Source organism: Zonotrichia albicollis, chromosome 3 (assembly GCF_047830755.1).
Source record: "Zonotrichia albicollis isolate bZonAlb1 chromosome 3, bZonAlb1.hap1, whole genome shotgun sequence".
Lineage (NCBI taxonomy): Eukaryota > Metazoa > Chordata > Aves > Passeriformes > Passerellidae > Zonotrichia > Zonotrichia albicollis.
Genome location: NC_133821.1, coordinates 104267370 through 104286659, shown reverse-complemented (window position 1 = coordinate 104286659; position 19290 = coordinate 104267370). Strand labels below are relative to the sequence as shown.

The 19290-nt window shown below is 37.4% G+C and overlaps 1 protein-coding gene across 3 annotated transcripts in view; it reads right to left on the bottom strand.

Moving 5' to 3' along the window:
* The window catches only part of PHIP (PHIP subunit of CUL4-Ring ligase complex), a 110307-nt gene that overhangs the window by 66387 nt on the left and 24630 nt on the right, over nucleotides 1-19290 (bottom strand). For all 3 annotated transcript variants that reach the window (XM_074538339.1, XM_074538337.1, XM_074538338.1), the window contains exons 8-15: nucleotides 16883-17104; nucleotides 16217-16317; nucleotides 8599-8669; nucleotides 7730-7830; nucleotides 7573-7613; nucleotides 6380-6478; nucleotides 4275-4428; nucleotides 3203-3337 (exon numbers count right to left, since the gene is read on the bottom strand). In XM_074538339.1, coding sequence (XP_074394440.1) covers nucleotides 3203-3337; nucleotides 4275-4428; nucleotides 6380-6478; nucleotides 7573-7613; nucleotides 7730-7830; nucleotides 8599-8669; nucleotides 16217-16317; nucleotides 16883-17104 — 924 coding nt within the window. The remainder of the gene's footprint in view (nucleotides 1-3202; nucleotides 3338-4274; nucleotides 4429-6379; nucleotides 6479-7572; nucleotides 7614-7729; nucleotides 7831-8598; nucleotides 8670-16216; nucleotides 16318-16882; nucleotides 17105-19290) is intronic.

Genomic DNA, 19290 nt, shown 5'->3' with positions numbered 1-19290 from the left:
AAGCAAGGACCTCCCTCAGTTGTTGGAAACATGCATTACCACTCAAGGGATCCAGATGCCTCACTGCAGCTTTGAGTAAGGGACTGCATCTCAAATACATCTTTATGTACACCATCATGCAGCTGCTTTCACCAGACAGCCTACCATTCAGTGTATTTTTTTGCCTTGATCATCCACAAAGACACCTACAGCTCATACATTCTTCAGCAAAATGAGCTACAATTTAAACATTTACAAGAGTCTGCACTGCTTTTGTGTAGCAACAGCATTGTTTTTGTGAAATACATAAACTCTGAAACAGTTGGCTAAAGGAACCACTGAAGAATTATTACCCTGTTTCTTCAGAATGCTTCTTTGTACCTGGGAAATACTGCAGATAAAACTGCCCTAATATTGCACCAAGAGCACATTCTTCATTAGCAGCTGTATGAAGTCAGGCCTGGTGTGAATATGACATAGGCCAAAAACCAAACATCTGTATTTACATATGCAATTCAAAACCATCTCATCATCTTGCTAAATGTCAAAATTGCCTAAAATGCTTTAACCATCTCACACTCTTGATATTTCTATGACAAATTGCACTCTCTGGCATACTGAAAACACCCCTGAGTGTAGGGGACTCAAGTCACTAAATTAAACCAGTCCTGAATGTCCATGGACTCCAACACCAAGTTATGCAATATTTACACAACTAGACCAAATGAAATGAAGACTACTGGTGAAAACATGAAATATATAAAGCATATATATACTTACTGACAGTACCCCATGTGACAGTGTGGGGTGACTGTTAATGATAAAGACCAAAATCTGGCAAACACACCAAAGATTCTTCAAACAGACCAAAGATGCTTCAAATTAACCACAATTATGACAATTAATTTAATAGCAAATCTTCAGTTTAAAAACTTGGGAAAGGATGTTCTGCAGGATCACCAGAGTCACCTAGTGGGACCAAATTGCAACCAGCGAGGAATAAATAAATGGAAGAATCAAAGTTTAAGTTAAATACAAAACAAACAGTATATTTGGTTACTATGATTTTCTTTGCAATTTCATATTCACAGACTGGATAAAAGAATTAAGATTGACACTGCTTGCATCCCTTGATGTTTTGTTTCCTTTTTGGTTTTTTTGTTTTGTTTTTTTTTTTTAATTTTTGGGGGATTTTGTTTGTTTGTTTAGGATTTTTTCATGTTGACAATTAAGGCATTTGGGGCAGGGCGGAAAGTAATTTTAAAAAACCCAACTCTACTTTAGGGATTTGCCACAAGGCTTCAGATGTACAAAGCAATTAATCCAGGATAGATGGACTGGACCAACATTAATCTAACAGTCATCTATGATTTTGCTAATTCAATCGACTCCCCCAAGTTCTGCAACATTTTTTAAGGAACTTTTATTATGAGAAAATCACTAAGTGCTACTTCTGGTACCACAGACCAGGCAACGATAATGAGAGATTTTTCATTTGCCATTTAGGAAACAGAAGACTGGCAGCTCTGTATGGATTCATTTACCTTGCTGTTGCAAACCAGAGCACTTAAATTTTGCAGCTCTGCAGAGGTGACTGCACAATGTCCTCTGCCTGCCACCCATCACCTAAGAAAACCTGTAATCTCCACCCATGTCTTTTAAAGCATCGAACACAGCGGTGAAATATTAAGCCCATAGAGAGATGCCTCTCTGGCATACCTGGCTCATACAGTTTAATTCCTTGGTTTGAGATGAACTGATTGTCAGATTTACAATTCCCCTCACCTCACACAGCAGGCACACTTTCTCATATTAGTTTCTAGCATAAAGCACAGGTTACTAGCTGCTGAGATCTTCTGATTGTCTACAAATTTCTCTGACTACAAATATATTAAAATGTATGTGACTACTACCTTTTTAGGTGCTTATGTTGCATGGCACTCTTGACACAAATATTTCAGTGTTTTGGGGGCTGCTTAATATCACAGGCACCAGTAATTTAGACTCTGATAGCTCTTAAATGGACTTGGTTTAAAAAGAGCAGATTAGCTCAGACTCTTCTGACCCAAACTCCATGAAAACCATCATATATCCATTGTAAGTAGAACTGGAAATGCAAGCTAACCATGAAATGAGAACACACACCTCAACTGGCAACAGTGAATAGCATCAAGTAATGAAGATGCATGCTCATAGCTCCAATGATTGTCCTGGATCCTTCATAAGCTCAATTACAGAAATCACTGCAGAGAGAACACTCCTCAGCCCAGGCCATTGCTGAAGGAATCTAGGTTGCATTCTCTGATTAAGACTGAATGAATTTTCTCTAAGACTTTATGAACTCTACTGTAATGCACATCTCAAAATCTTTCTTTAGGTTCAGTGACCTTCCTGGCTTGAGTTCATTTCTACATGTCCCTTATCTTTTTGTGACTATATCTATCACAGGTCTCCTCTTCAGATGATTTTCTTTATGCTGTTCTTCACAACTGCCATTCCACTACAGCTGAAGCCCATCTGTCTATTCTCAAGCATTCCAAATTATTGTGGCTATTCTACAAAGGCTTTTGTAATTTTGTCCATGAGACAAAGTCTGAATTGCACAACACATCATTACCTTTTTGAGGAAAAAGGTATGTACAAAGACCCACTTAATGTCAAGAAACAGATGAAAAACCTATTGCATTCATCTTGCAGGAGAATTAGTCTAGTGCAGAACAGACCAAATTTGAAACCTGCCTGTGGGGGAGTCTACAAAGAAAGACTGACAGTATTCCATCCAATGGGCCAAGGCAACTTACAACAACCTTGTGTGAGATCAGTAGACTCCTGAACAGCTTTAGCCAGATTAAGAATTAGTAATGCAAAAATAAACCAAGTTCCACCTTGGCTCCCTAGGCAGGAGAAAAGCACAAGAGGAGGGTCTTTGTCACCCTGTCTCTTACACATGATCTCTGACAATGTAACTAACATTCCAATTTTGTGTGGATCAAGCATACAAAAATAAAACACTACAAAATACAGCCAAAGAAACAATTTTTAACATTTTACAGATTTACTCTTTGCCTCACTGAACTGAAAAGGAATTTCTCGTGACTTCGCCAGATGCAGGATCTTGCTCTATACATAAATCATACTTCAAGATGGCCTACATAAAAAGGTACTAAAAGCAGAAGGTTTAGAATGATTGCTTTGGCATATCTGTATAAAGCACAATAATTACCATGTTGAAGTAAGACCGGATTTTGACCCCTCTTGCCAAATCCCAAACTATGACATTTCCATCATGTCCAGCAGAGAAGAGAACTCTTGGATCAAATGGGTGAGGTTCAAGCACAAACACTTCATCTTCATGTCCCTGAAAACAAAGACACAGCAGAATGAAAAAGAGTATTGTCTCAAATATTACCCAAGGACTCAATATGATAACACTAGCAGTTGCCACATTAACCTATGAAATACCCAGCAAAAAACTACTTTAACCACACTTTATTTTTGGTCATAGTGGATTACACTCTTTTCTTTCCAGTTGCAATTTTACCTTCCTAAGTAGTTTGTCAAGTATGTCACCTTCACAAGTACATCCCAACACTTTCACCAGGATTTAAAAAAGATTAGTGTCCACAATACTTGGTATCCTGAGGTCTTAATATTCCACAAATTTCCATTTTTTTAGCAGGGTATCAGTTAGAAATTTAATTTAAACTCATAAAGGATGAAATATTTAACTTAAAGGTAGAGAAAAACATCTTTCATCTTGCTATATTTCAGAGATTTGCATTAAGTATTTCCATGTCTAAGCAGAGTATCAAGTTACCTAGAGTTAATCATTTTCTCAATTACAAAACAAGTGTCAGACATTAGTAAAATTGTTGATTTATTTTAGTTAGAAGGCAAATTTTTGTACTCGTGGAATGATTAGATTGAAGAAGTGTCACTGGTTAAAGAGGGCAAATTTACCCATTAACAGTATTTTAAAACATCACATTAAATAAAGATTAAAAAGCCAACTGTTTCCTTCTCTCCTTCAAGATAGAACTCCATTAAAAAAAAAAAAATCAAAACAAACCAAAATGTCCAAAATTAGTTTCAGACATCTTGAACAGCAGCGGTTACTTGCAACTTTAAGCTTTTATTTTCAAATAAGCAGCTGACAGACATCTCTATTACACTTCAGTTATCTGGAAACATCTGTCACGGCAGTTTTCAGACAGGAGAAACCATAAGGAGGAATGTTGATAATGTATAAATAAATTTTGCATTCAAGATTGATAAATCAAGATGGTACACCTTACCATGAGAATGTGAATGAGCTGGCCAGTGAAAGAATTCCAGACTTTCAGAGTCATATTATTGACTGCAGTTATAACAGAGTTGTCATGGCGGTCCCATGCCACCATGGTCACTTTCAGCTTTGTGATTTTATCTTCAACTCCTTGACAACTTTGTCTAAAACAAAAAAGTAAAAAAATTCAGTGTAATCCTACACTTTACCAAAATAGTTTAACACTGTTAACAAGTGAAAATACTTCTGTATTTTGCTGCATTTTTAAGAATATTTCCTGAGATATATTCTTAAAATTTCTCTGAAACTAGAGAAATTAAAGATGTGATGTTTTCTATAATGCAGCACATACAATCACAAAGAATTGTAGATACTTAAACAATGACTAAAGGATCTTCTGGAAAATGTCCTCTGATACATGACCTAATTTACTTAAACTGATAGCCACAGTACTTTTTGTGACATCTAAAGAACAAAAATCCAAATTAATCAACCAAGTAACAGCAAATTGTCCTAAAGAATATTTGTAACAAGTAGTTCTTAATATGGAGAGAAGTATTCTATTCCTTTAAATTATCTAAATTCTCAGGCAATATTTAGAACTACACCACTACCCTGGCATCATTTTACTATTGGTAATAATGGCACTTAATCTTGCATGAAACCCAAACAACAGTAATCTATAATATACCAGAATACTCAAAAATTACATTTTGGTGGTGTGATTTAAAGACTAATCACCCTTGAATTCTCTAGCACATTTACTTCTATGAAAACATCAACCAAATGCAACAATAGCATGTGACCACTAAGTAGGCAGACATAATACAGAATCTTCCATATAGTAAGCACAACAACACATTGCACAATAGTATGCATTGTAAAACTCAATAATAGAAAATGTAGTTATAGCCAAATTCCCTTCTAGATTCAATGCAAAACCCGGCAGGCTTTATAAGCTGAATTCACTCTTTCCTTTCAGTGCAGCGATTTCATTTTTTGATAAAAGTGTTCTTGTGCAGAAAAGATCAAATTTGGAACCGCACTTATTCCTCTCACCAAAAGGATAAAACAGAACTCTGCTATAGTGTTTTACAAAAAGAGCATTTCGGTTTCCCAGATAGATACAGCATTTATGACCACAATGCCCAGTATCAGTTAAAATTGAGAATTTTTACTAAGAGTAACTCAGTCTGTTATCAAAGTAGCAGCATTTTATACACTCTTTTTCAACAGTTTGATAACTTATGTTTGGTTGCATCTGTCCAAAACTGAAAAGATAATATCTGATTCAAACATGTAACTAAATTTCAGCTTATTTAGCCTTCTCTTCCATCTCTCTCCTGGTCTTTTAGGTATCTTACCACACATTACTCCTGAAACCATTATAATTTTTTTTCTACTAAATATCCCTCAAAGCACTCAGTAAGGGGAAAAAGGTTTATTCCTTAAACCTGTTATAAATCTTCTTAATTTATGCCAACTGGAAAATATCTTCATGCCAAAACAAAAAGGTGCAAGCCACAATTCCTAGGAAGTCATAATCCATCTTCAAGCATTTTTTGTTGCTTGTTCAAGTGTACAGAAGTTTCCCATACCTACAAACTCTTGTAAACGCAGATTGCTTTAACAAACACAAAACCTTTACAGAGCCAGCAATTTCTTTGCTCTGGCATGTTGTATGAAAAGGACCCAATACTGCTTTTCTGGGCATGCATGTTCTAGAATATCTGTAAATAATACTAAAATGCATGCAGTCTCAAGAAGAGACCTGCCCTGGTTTTCTTGCTCCAGAAATAAATGTCTATGTGAAAAAAACATATAAATCTGACCTTCAATGGGTTTTGATTATCTTTTGTTGTTTTAATCTAATCAAAATACTAGTGGCACTATTATCAGACAAGCTAATTTCCACAGCTGAATATGTAGTCAAATATTTATTTTAGCTGGATTTCAAGAGCTAGATAAGCATACTGTGCATTTAAGCAATAATAATTTAAACCATCTCTTTTTCTTTTCTCTCACTGTCTTTTAAAATGTTTTTTACTAAGTCAGCAAATTATATCAAAGGCCCTCAAGAATCTATGTGATAGCAGGACATTTTACATCACTTACCCTGCTGGGCGAGTAGCCATATCTAACAAAATGCTTTTCCATTCCCTTCGCTTAAATTGCCAGATTCGTGCTGTTCCATCACGGCTTCCACTCACAAATCTAACAAAAGGGGGAAAAAGTTACTCAGAGATCAAAGGCAGATCTGGACAGAAAAGACACCTGAAAAATGAAGTCCCAGACATTAGAATTCAAAACCGGAAGGTATGATTAAGAAGTCCAAACAGTGTCAGAATGCTGTATAAATGGTTTGAGGTTAAAAAAACTTCCCATACCAGCAAAAAAATTGAGGGCCTCTAAAAGGTCAAATCTGTTTCCCTATCCTGAGCCCCTTCCAAACTAACTGTTCTATGACTTTTGGTGCACCTTGCCGAGTTATGACACTGCACTGGCAGAGGGACAGCACAACCCAATGAACTTTCCAAGGGACAGACCCTGTAACACCAGGTCAAGAGGAGAACCCTGCCAGTAGAAGTGCAGACATGATTTAAAACAAAACCTATTCCCAGGAAGTTCGCATTGTATACAGAGTAAGTATTATGATATTTATATGAAGAAGTGTTTCCCAGACTAAGTTTCTCTCCCATCCTTTTCATCACCCTTTTAGAGTTTCAGGGATAGGAGGAGGAGAAAGAGGTGAGTGAAGCTTGGTTTACAACTATTTGTGTCATGATAAAAGTGTACATTAGAACATCAAATACGTAAAGTGTCAGATGCTTCATAATAAACCAAACCATTTTCTTGAGAATCCTTCATATCCAACATTCAGAACTTAAAGTGAAACATTAAAAAAGCATTAGGCTAGCTAAACAACACATTGTTAGATCTAGTTTGATAATTTCTCTGTATGCAGCAGTCACTTAACTGCAAAAAGGTTTACACATTAAAATATATCTAAAAGTACATGTATATGATATGTGAATATATATACACACACACACATATTTCTCAGGAAGAAGTTTCAAGTATTTTTATACCCATAATTTTAGCAAATTCAAAATACTTCAATCATTACAATGAAAAAAATATGAAACTAAGGAGTACCATTAAAAAGAAACAGTGAGACTCCAAGAGTTATAGACAATTTTACTGGATGAAACTCAAAATAAAGCTCTTTTTCTAAATAACACTCTCTGGAAACTGATATTTAAAAATGTCTACAAGGTCAAAAAGCTAGCTCTGAATAGTGTGCTTACCTGCTACTACTATTAGAAAACTGAATGCTGTCAACTTTGTCCTATATAAAAAAAGAGCAGAAAAAGAAAAAAGAAATCAAATTTCTCCAAGTTATCCCCTTTTATCCAAATTATTACTTTAATCAAGTACATATGTAATTTTAAAAAATGTATTTACAGTATGAAACTCCAACTCTGATATCTTCTCTGGCTGACCTGATCCAAAGAAATAAACCCTAATGATGTGATCTGTACTCCCAGTGGCCAAAAACATTCCACCTGAGAAAAACAAACAGATAAGTCTTAAAAAAAGGCAACCTACTGTTATTACAATATTATCAAAGGGATGTAACCTCAAATATTTCAATTTATTCTCTGAAATTTATAGCTTTATCTCATTTCAACAATGTCTGTAACTGACCTTTAAGTCAAAACAAGATTTAGAAACTCCAAAGTTTAACTGGAGCTGAATTACCTCACATTTGCTGTCAGTAAATATGCATCTGCTGCATCCAAAAGATTAGCTAACCAGAATAATTTGCTTGCAGCTAAGCCCTTAGAAGCCTCCCTCTTAAAAAAAATCAAACGGAACTAGAGCTCCAGTACATTTTGATATTTTATCCAATTATTTATGTAGCATTCTTCAGTTACCAGCTCTAGAATCAATGAAACCCAGACTGTGAGAACTCTGTAATCAGCCCCTTCTTGTACAAATCCCCACATATTACACCTCAGATAAAGCTGACTCTCCTAATTATTCTGCAAAAAAGGTACATATCTATCCTGTTCTGAAAAGACTTGCAGTCACAAGAGACTTACTTACAACATTTCATGTTTAACTGTTTCTAGGAATTTCTGTAGCAGCAAGTATTAATGCATAAATTCTGAATTTCTGTTTTAAATATTTGGGGTCTTTTAACAGCCACTTAAACTCAAATCCATCTCATTAAAATGAAATATGCTACAGTAACTGTACTGTACTTTATTTTACACTTAAATGACTTCCTACACAGATACAAGGAGAGGAGGAAAAAAGAAGTTGTTTACCAGCACTAAAAGAAGAACAGATCATTTGGACTCCAGGCCGAGGACGTTCTGTAAACTTCGTTGGCCTTGGACTACAAATAAAAAAAACAAAAAAAAAACCAGTTAAATAATTTCCTAATAGAATTTCAAGAAACGAGTCAGTATCTTAGAAATAAAGGACAGAAGGATAAAATTAAATATGAAGGAACAGATGGCTGCCCATTTATAAACAATTTTGTGTGACTATGCTTCATGATCTGATCTTTAGGAAATTAAGACATCCAGATGGACTAAGTAATCCACGCATCAACAAGAGTTGTAACGTAACTTAAATCCCATTTCCTTCTGATATTGCTACACAAAACACTCTCCTGAAGTTATCAGCAAGGCAGAACTGAGCCAGTTTCCCATGATGTTCAGTTTTAAACTGCTGGGTGTCCTGGTTTTCTCCTGTGGCATATGCTTGCTTTGACAAGAGAGAAACAGAGCTGGCTGTTCTATACAGACAAGGATATCAAAGAAATTTAAATAAATTTGGAGTTTTTCATGGTATTAGAATATAAGAGTTTATTCAAATGACATATATCCTTGTAGGTTGGTTTCAAACAGTACCCAAAATGTCAGGACAAAGACTGAAGTTTGTAAGAAATTTTACTTTATGGCCCTCACTTTTCTCTAGGCATTTCAGAATCTGATGTGCAAGCAAAACTAAAGCTTCAGTGAACCTAGCACTTTAAGGATGTGTAAAACCAAAACAAATCAGATCAAGTTCTTCAATCATTATTTAAATTCTGTTCATGCATTACAGCAACCTCAAACCAGTAGGTGGTCTTGCACAGTATGCCATCTGCAATCTTCCCTCAAAGAATTAACTTACGAGAGAACAGCAGCACTACACCCACGAGTGTCATCACTAAAGATTTCCTCTAACATAAAAGAATGCATATTCAGAACTTATCCAAAATGTTCTCTTTTAAAAGCAAAATGGCCTGTATAATTCATTTCACCTGGAGGCAGATGCATAAAAGATCTTTCTCCACTAATCAGTTATTGCTATCTCAAAAAAAGTAATAAGCATTAAACCTTGGTGATGTTTATGCATAACACAAAAAAAATAAACATCAGCAGTACCTGTTAAGGACTCTTTCTCCAAATTATCCATTCAATATAGGCTGTTTCTGTGACCTTTCCTGCAGGAGTTTTAAGGTAACTCCATGCAGATTTGTGACAAGAAAACTTCCCAAGATACACTAAACAAGACAAAGATCTTTCCTATAAAACAGTTAAAATGTTCCTTAACTGATACACTAACAAGAACTATCAAACAATTCAATATGCAGTTTACATAACTTGGAACAAATGTAAATAAATAGGCTGTTATTTTCTTCCACTGTTGTTTGTGAACTCTGCCTTTGGCATTAGGAGAGCTACAAAATAGAGAAAGTATGCACTTACATCCTAGTTCAGAAAATCAAATCAAATTCTCAAACTTGCATCTCTCCAATGTGTGCTATTTTAGGCATTAGGAGACAAGAGATTACAGCACTTTTCTATAATACAGCAGATTGCAAAATGAGTTGGGCAATCAGTATTTTTGTGAAGTGTGGAAAGGCGACAAAAGCTGGTTCTCTCCAGGACCATTAAAGTGTTTCACGTTAAATATGTTTTCTATGTGTTTATTAAGTGTTTTATTAGTTTATTAATCTAACATGCAGACTAGCCAAACTCTGGTCATGTAGTAGTTAAAGCAAGACTTCTTCACAGATGTGAAGATGTGTGATATAATCTCTCTAACTTAAGTCTTCATTCACAAGTTAATGAAAAAGGTTCAGCATATCTGAATTGTGATATATTACCAGCCCCTTTAACATCAAGTGCCTTCTGCATAATAAAGTGGTGTGTTTTGAGAGGAAATAAGTTTTCTGGGATATGTTGTGGTCAAGCCAATAGGTATTCAGATTTGCATATCGGCAACTGGTGTGGCCCCTGGGGACACAGATATGCCTCTGAGAACGCAGGGGTTAAAAGCAGAGCACTCCCAGGGGCAGCTCTCTTGGATTCCAGCTGGGGAAAGGGTTCAGATCCCTACCCCGGCCCAGCTGCTGGCTGGGCAGGGGAGGGGAGGCCATGTGGCCGGGTGAGGTAGGCCGGGCCTTGGACAGAGATGGGAGGTGAAGAGGCCCCGAGGATGGAAGGGTGGGAGAAGCACCAGGAGGCATCGGGCAGCTCCTCCCAGGAGAGAGAGAGAGAGAGAGAGAGCCTGTGCCTGTGCTACCTTGAAACTGGATAACATGTGACGGCTGTGCTGCTGAGAAGGAGACGGGGTGGGGGGGGTGCAGTGAGAAGGTGCCTGGCCACTGTGGGAGATCTGGTGGGAGATGTGGGCGGGCAGAGCCCGAGCTTTTAACCTTTTTTTGGACTATGAAAACTTTGCAGAACATTAACCTTTCCTAGAAGAGAGATAGAGATAAAATGAAGAAGGAAATGTGCAAGTGTGAAGGTCTGTGCAAATGAAGGATGTTGGAAGAGTAGAGAAGAATCTTAGGTGGGAAGAGATGATGGAGTGGCTTAGCTGGACTTTTTTTGTTACAGCCATGGACAGAACCATGTTTCCTGTGACACAGAGACTGCATCCAGGGAGAGGCAATGGCTCAGAGCCAAGAGGGTTCAGTGTTGAGACCCCTCGGCCCCAGGGGGTGAAATCTGAGGGGAACAGGTGTCCCAAAGGTGAGACTGTGCTCTTTTTGGAACGGGACAAAGCATCCTTAAAAGGACAACCCTAGAAGCAGCTCTGGCCCATGTGCAGTGGTGAGAGCACTGGGCATGGAAGGAAGAGGTCACGATGGCAGATGTTCTCCTGTTCTCCGGGTGGTGCCATGTGTGACAGGAAACATATGAGGTTTCAGTAGTGTTTCCTGGGGAAGCCTATGGCACAAGAAGGACTCCTCTCCTCTTGATGCAGTGAGAATTGATTGTCTAAAAGGTGGTGATGGACTGAGAGTTGGTGATCTGAGGGATGGATGTATTGGAAATTTGGTGGGGGGAGGAGGAATGTTTTTGGAAGGTTTTCATTTTTCTGTGTGTTCCTTTTTACATATAGTTGTAATGTAGTTAATAAAGTTTTGTTTTCTTTATTTCTAAATGGGGGCCTGCTTTGCTTATTCCTGGTCACATCTCACAGCAGACACCAGGGAGGATGTATTTTCATGGGGGCACTGGCATTGTGCCAGTGTCAAACCATGACATAAAGCAAATGGGAAATATCTCATCACACTGATGACAACTGAGAAATCAGTGTCCTGTCCAAAACAGGAATGTCACAATCAGCATGTGTTTTTCCTGAGATTTTTTCCATCTTTTTAAAATTATGGGAAAATAAATAGATAAGAAGAAAAGCAGTACACCAAGCTCCTCTATTCAAATCTGTGAGACAGTTCTGCTGCCTTGCTCATATGGTCTGTCAGTAACAGGCTAACACTGCAAACTTGTGATGCAAACAGGTGGCACAAGAAAAATGAAACTTAGTGTCTTCCTCTGAAAGGATATATAGGGAAATATTTCACAGTGCAACTAATTTAACTGTGATGCACTGACCAGTTGTAATAATTCTCCCTTAAACTTGAATGAAGCACATGATTATTTAGTTTCTGATGAGGCAGACTTTCTCACTCCTCCCTACTGCAACTGATGCAGGATTCAACTCCTGTGTTTACTACCACCACCCAGAATAGTAAAAGAAGACTAAACCCAGGGTAAGACTTGATTGCCTAAATTTTCAATTGTTTTACCATCTTGTTGGGGCTACATTCTGTGAATTCCTTGCCCGCAGCAACAACCAGTCTTCCTCTGTTTGGAAACTGAATTATTCTACCTGGAATGTTACTGCTTTTAGACAGACATGATAGCTTCCTGATCATAAATCTCTTCAAGGAAAGAAGAAGAGCACACAGGTGCCCCTGTAACACTAGAGAACATGCATCCACACTAATCACAGAATCATGTGAACAAGGTTGCTCACTTTCCTTTGAACAACCTGAGAATTTTGTGGTCAGCTGCACCAATGTCTCTCTCATCCTGTGACACTAAATCTATTGTAATATGTCCTTTTGCAGTTCATCAAAACAAAGCTGTCACTAACATCTCCAGACTGAGCTATATGTCTGACCCAAACACAGAACATGCCTCAATTAACAAGGCTATCAAAAAACAGGAGACCAACTAATTTCAGACATACTATTAATTAAATAATATAAACTGTAGCAGAGGTGTTGGCAAAGCTGAGTTACAAGATTTTTGCAATCTGAGAATGAAACAAAATAAACATTTGCAAAGATAAGGAAAAACCACAGAAAGTACACAGTGTAGTTAAAAATAAAACTGATTATTTTTGAGAGCACACTGAACACAATACAAACTCTGCCTTTCCCCTATTCCATGAAAAAGTTCAGCAAAGTACTAATGGCACTGCCAAACATCTTGAAATGACAATCAATCAACCACATGATCATCATGAGGCTGCCCCTCACCAGTGGCACCAGGTGATTCAAGTAGTGTTGAGTACAAAAAGCAGGCATGGGATATATTGATTTTTTTTTCTTTAAAGTAGCTAAAATTTCAAGACTTTACCACCCATCCCCAATTGAAGCATGGGATAATTTAGTGACACATTTTCATCACTGATAGAAATTGCATCCTTGAAGAGCAGGCTGCAGTCAAGCTCAGGAGGAACATGAATTCAAGTTCTGACTTAAACATGTTACAGCATCTTTCCCCTGATCTACTCAGAACTCTAAGTCTTGTTTGAAATCTCCAATTTCTCCTTTCAGGGGTGGGAGTTGTACTAGAACAAGACACAGGGCAGCAAGCTCAGAGGCTGAACAACCATGGTAAGATCTTATTGTCCCTGCCAGCTTTCCTCCTCTTCAAAAATATTGAACAGAAGAAAGCCTGTATTTTTTACTACATAGATAAATGGAAGGATAAACCTCCCATCTCATCAGTGATACTCTCTTCCAGACAGCCTACACATCATATTTTTTTAATGTAACTTCAAAAATGACATTATGGCAAAAATGCTTTATGACAAAAATTAACAGGCATCTTTCTTTCTCTTGATGCTCTTATATTGCTGGTACTTGTTTTTCCCCAGCACATAACTGAATGGATGTAGAGGGAACCTGCCACGCTTCTGCAGCTCTGGGAGGAGAACCACATCCAAGTGTGTACGAAGTGCGGTCACCTCATTGAAAACTGCTCTGACAATATACACCCATTGCTGAGCTGCACTGGCCATGCAATGCAGCCTTCTTGTGGAAAATTACACTGGATTGCAAGTTTCCCAGGAAAATTTATTTTGGTTTACTGGAATAATGATGATAAGCACAGTTAGGAAGGCTTACAGCTTAGCACATTAAGAAAAACTTCGCCTAACTAACAATTTCCCTAAACTAGTACACTGTTCAATTCAGGAAATTAAGACTCATCTGTGTGTCCAACTGTTTTTGGTATTACAAATGGCACACAGTTATACTCCAGGCCTAAAAGACATACTTGTTTCTAATTTAGACATTTTTATCAAGTTTTAGTTTGGATTAAAAAGCATCAATTACTTCAAATACATTACAGCTCTCTTAAACAAAGACCTAAAAGAAGAAAAAGCACACAGTGATGCCTTTTAATATCTTTATATAATGAATAATACCCTGTGGCAAGGAGTTTTGTAACTCAGTTGCATGTTTTGTAAAGAACCATCTCCTTCCACTTTGAAAATTGATACTTTCATTTGATACCTTCTAGAACAATAAGGGCCCACAAGCAATTTCTCATTATATTCCCTCTTCAACACACTCACAACTGTACATTACTCATCTTCATGTATTCCTTTTTTTCCAGACTGAAGAAATACAGCTTAATGACTTCCTCTTCTTCTCAAACCCAACATAAAAAGTATTTCCAAAACAGAAGGTAAGAGCAGTAGAAAAATTCCAGTCTCAAAATTTAATCTGCACTCTGTTGTTAAGCAACACAAGTCACTGGCATGACTTAGGTTACCAAACCACTTCCTTGCTGTGCTGCACAAGACATCTCAACTGATCTGTTTTCTCTATGCCCCTGTCTAATCAAATCTGTTGAAATGACTTCTACATGAAAGCATACCTCAAATATCTTCTCTTCTTTTAATATTTGCTGAGCACATCACTAACAATTTTTATTCTACAAATATACATCACCATGGGAGAATCCCCTACCATAATAGGTACCAATTTTCTCCCTCTCTAAGTTTTGTCTCAAGACAAATCTCATCCAACTCCATGATTCATTCAAACTTTCATGATTTCTAATAATCATCTCGCAGCTTATATATTATAATCTACCGAACTCTCAAGGATTCACTAATTTCTAATGACAGAATTAGTTTCAAAAATCAATTCCATAGACTAAACCTTTACTTAGGAAAAGAAGAAAAGAAAGAAAAGAGAAAGATAAAAGAAAAAAACATGTGGGCTCAAAAGGTTTACCAATCAGAGAGACTACAATTTCATCTTGTCAACAAGAGCTCAAACTTAGGAAGCCTTAAGAAAAATAATGTGGTGGCAACTCCTTTCCTTCACACAAAAATAAGCATGTAAGCTATCTCCTCCTGTGCTCAGTAAAAAGGGGAGTCTTAATTTGATTACAGCATGCACTAGGCAACAGAGGAGTAAGAACGTGAGACACAGCTTCATTTACAGTTCCAAAAGAGAGACAGAACATCCAGGGAACATCAAAATAGTTAAGGCCCTAACAACTAGAAAAGTACCAATGCAAGTGTTCCTGCATGCTCTGCACAACCTCAGCACACTGGAAGAAAAAGATTCTAGCAGCAATTACCAAAACTACAAGGAAATTGAACTTACCTGTGAGGAGCATATATCCATAAGAACATATCCCATCATCAGAGCTAAATCACTGATGATTACTAAAACAACTATTTCCAATTTTAAGCTATAGGTTTTAGTGATAAAGGAAAATAAAGAGCAAAGAACATTTGAAAGCTGCTGAGCAAGTTGATTTTTAAAAACTGTGTATAAAAGTCCTGACAACATTTTTAGTAACTTTGAAGGCAGAAACTTCAGGCACAATTTCAGCCATCAATAATGGCTGTCCAAGAATTCTGCTTTCTGCCATGTTACAGCCAAGAGCAACTATGAAAAGGTAACACAGGTAAGGAAACAACAAACATTAAAAATATTCTATCCTGATTTATACTATGACATTACTGTCTTCTTTAAAAGTGGTTTTTGAAATATATATCTCAATAATTTCATTAACATAATTTTAATTTCATTTGAAATTGTGATGACATCAGAATAATGGAGTGCCAACTTTGACATTATATTAAAAAATCCCAACAGTGGACTCATTTTCGAAATTAACAGATATACATTATCAATCCACAAAATGTTGTATTAACAAATCAGTTTTTAAGCTATAAGCAAGCAAGCTATAGCTACATCAGAAACAGATCATACCCAACAATCATATACTGAAGTAGTCAGTGACAAAATGACAAGCTTGGTTTAGTCATATTTTTTTCTATATTTGTATATCATTCTTAATCACATAAACAGAAGTAACAATAAATAAAATAGCAACTAACTTTATTTTAAGGGTGCCAGCATCCCACAGCCAAAAGCATATAGTTCCATCTGCCCCGGTTGAAGATAAATATCTCTTTGAGCCACTGCATAGTGGAGAGAACTGGGAAAAGGAGGAAGAAAAAAGAAAAGTTTTCCTGTTAATCTGTTCCAGATGTGCTAAGGAATTCCCCAATTCATCTCAACAGGAAAAAAAAAAAAAAGTCAAGCATCAAACCATACTTAAGGGAAACTGATTGGAATGAACACCAAAACAACAAAATGTTGCTTTGTCACTCCCTCCAGAACAACCCTTCTGGGTTACTTGCCAAAGCCCTCCAGGTACCTCCTCCCTCCCCACCAACCAAGTTGCACAATAGCATGTAAGTCATGCAAACAAAACCACAGTACTCCCAGAGACTGCAGTTTTTACTCAATGCACTTCTGCTCAGAATCACAGCCTTCAAAGAAATGGTACTTCAAAACAGAACTGCCCACACGTGTCATGCAATTTTTTTAAACAAGGATTATGTCTGAGATTCTTCAAAGGTCAGGCATTTTGACAATAAATGTGTTTTTTCACAATGCATACCATGAAAATTCCTTCCCATTTCAAGCTTACTTGCCAGGCATGCCTTTCTATTATGCTGAACATTCTCATGACTGATTTTGGCAAAGTAAAAACCTACCTGCAATGATGTTATAGATGCACTGTGGCCCTGCAGGACTGCTAAGGGTGCGCAAGTTCGAAGGCACCAAACCCGGATCATTTTATCACAGCTTCCAGCAGCTATCATGGTGTTTTCATAGTTTACTGCCATATCAGATATTTCAGCTGCATGCCCTCTCAGGGTAGCCAACAACCTTCCATCATCGGTTGCCCAGATTTTTACAAGGCAATCATCTGATCCCTAGAAGTAAGGTAGAAATCATTTCAACCACACCATTGGCAGTTTTGATGCTAGAGTTAGCACAGTGAAGTGAAAAACAGAACTAGTGACATGCAGATACTCCCACCCATGCTTTTAACAGTTTTCCACACTGCATTCAAAACACAAGTTTACTTTGATTTTCAACAGTATATACAAATCATGATGCATTTATAATACAGATCACAAATCCTACAGCATGTTGGTTTATGCTTCAGTAACACTTTTTCCAAAATCCAGCACAAATGAAGAAGTTGTTGCAAGACATTAAAATAAAGATTTACATTAAAAGTGAAAGTTAATTATAAACCGGTATAGACTATCATTTATACCCACATATGTTCCTTATCTTCCTAGTCTCATCAGCATCATACTTATCACAACAAGTTAGGTAAAGAGCATTTATGAACAGCTATTCTGTTATTAGGACAAACTATTATAAACCTACTTAAATATTCACATCCACATAAACATCAAAATGATCATTCTTTCTCAACAAATTCAAGAGGTTTCATCTACATATTCATATATAACTAAAGTTTTGCTGGTCGTCCTACACAATTCTAACAGCTACTGGCCTGTACACAATAAATTCCCAGCCCTAACAAAAAATTCAGAATTCATTCCTTCATTTTTTATTGCGTTTCTGTGCCTTCCTGAAAGTCTGAGCATCTGCACCGCACCATGGCTCAATACCATGACATTTGAACACTGCACACACACTGACAGACAAGGTTTATTGTAAACATTTAATTCAATTACTTAGGTTTAGAAGCAATGCAAAGTTGGGTTATAATATCCAGAGCACTGATCTGCTACTGGACACACACAGGTGCTACAGGTTACAATATGACACCACCCTTATAAAATGTCACCAGTTTTTCCTCTTTCATCTACTTACAGTGCCTCTGCACATCTGCCTCTGTAATCTAGCAATTGCACTTTAAGACAGCAGAAAGCATGGCAACACTATCATCTACCTTTTATAAAATACCATCAGGTCTCCTAGGAAAAGGAAATAGTTACAGAAGCTTGTTCATAATTATATTTTTTGCCTCTTGGGTGAGAAGAGCAATGATACAGCCTATACTATTTCTACCTATGCATAAAACTTCCATGCTGAGATTCTGTGGAACATATTTACCTCTTTTAACTGCTAGACCGCCACAGTGCCAGACCAAGGAACACAACCAGAGTCTGAGTTACAGCAATGAGCAGAGGACAGAATCACAGAACTGTTGAGGTGAGAAGATACTTTGGTCTAGTCCAAACTCCCTGCTCAAATAGGGTCAGCTAGAACATGATGCTGTATCCACCACTCAGGTTTTGTTATCTTCTGGACACCTACTGAAGGCACCCTCTTGTTCTGTCACCCAGGTCCTCAAATGAAGGATGAGAGAGTACCGGTCCCAGTACCAAAGCCTGTGGTACAGCACTAGTGACTGGCCTCCAGCTGGACCTCGTGTTGCTAATCACAGCCCTTCAAACCTGCAAATGCCCCAATCTGCCAGTCTCACAGTCCACACATCTAACCTGTACATCATCAGTTTGTCAGTTAGGATGTTACAACTTCTAAAAGATAGTATCTGCTCATGTGGTTCTGTTACCATGATATGAGACTGGAGTATGAAGAAGCTTGCATATTCTCCTCAAAATGCAGTCACCACCAAAAAACCCAAGAAGCTGAGACAGAAGGATATGTGTGCTTGCTGGTGTGTAAAACTGCAAATAAGAGCCTCACTGCTCTAGAGAGACCTGAAAGTAGGGAGAGGGAATGGCAGACCCAACACTAGAAAAGGAAGAAATCAGTTACAAAGATGCAAAATGGTCAGCAAGGAAAAAAAAATAGTTGCGGCACCTAATACCACCTGGAGGGTCCCCAGAGGTCTTTTTAATAGCAGCAAAACAAGGCAAGAACATCAGCATAAAATGGGCCTGCTCCCTGCCAGCTGGCTATAGTGTCACTATAGAGGCACATGTTGTACATCTCCACTGCAGAGAAAAAATACTGTCAGCCAAGCCTCAACAATGAAAATGAGGCAAAAATAAGGCAGGGGGAAAGAAAACAAAAGAGAAGAAACTAAGGTAAAATTATAAATTCTGTAGCCCCTTGGCAAGACATCAATACTAGACTTCAGACAAATTCATGTGTTACTATCTGATCTGAA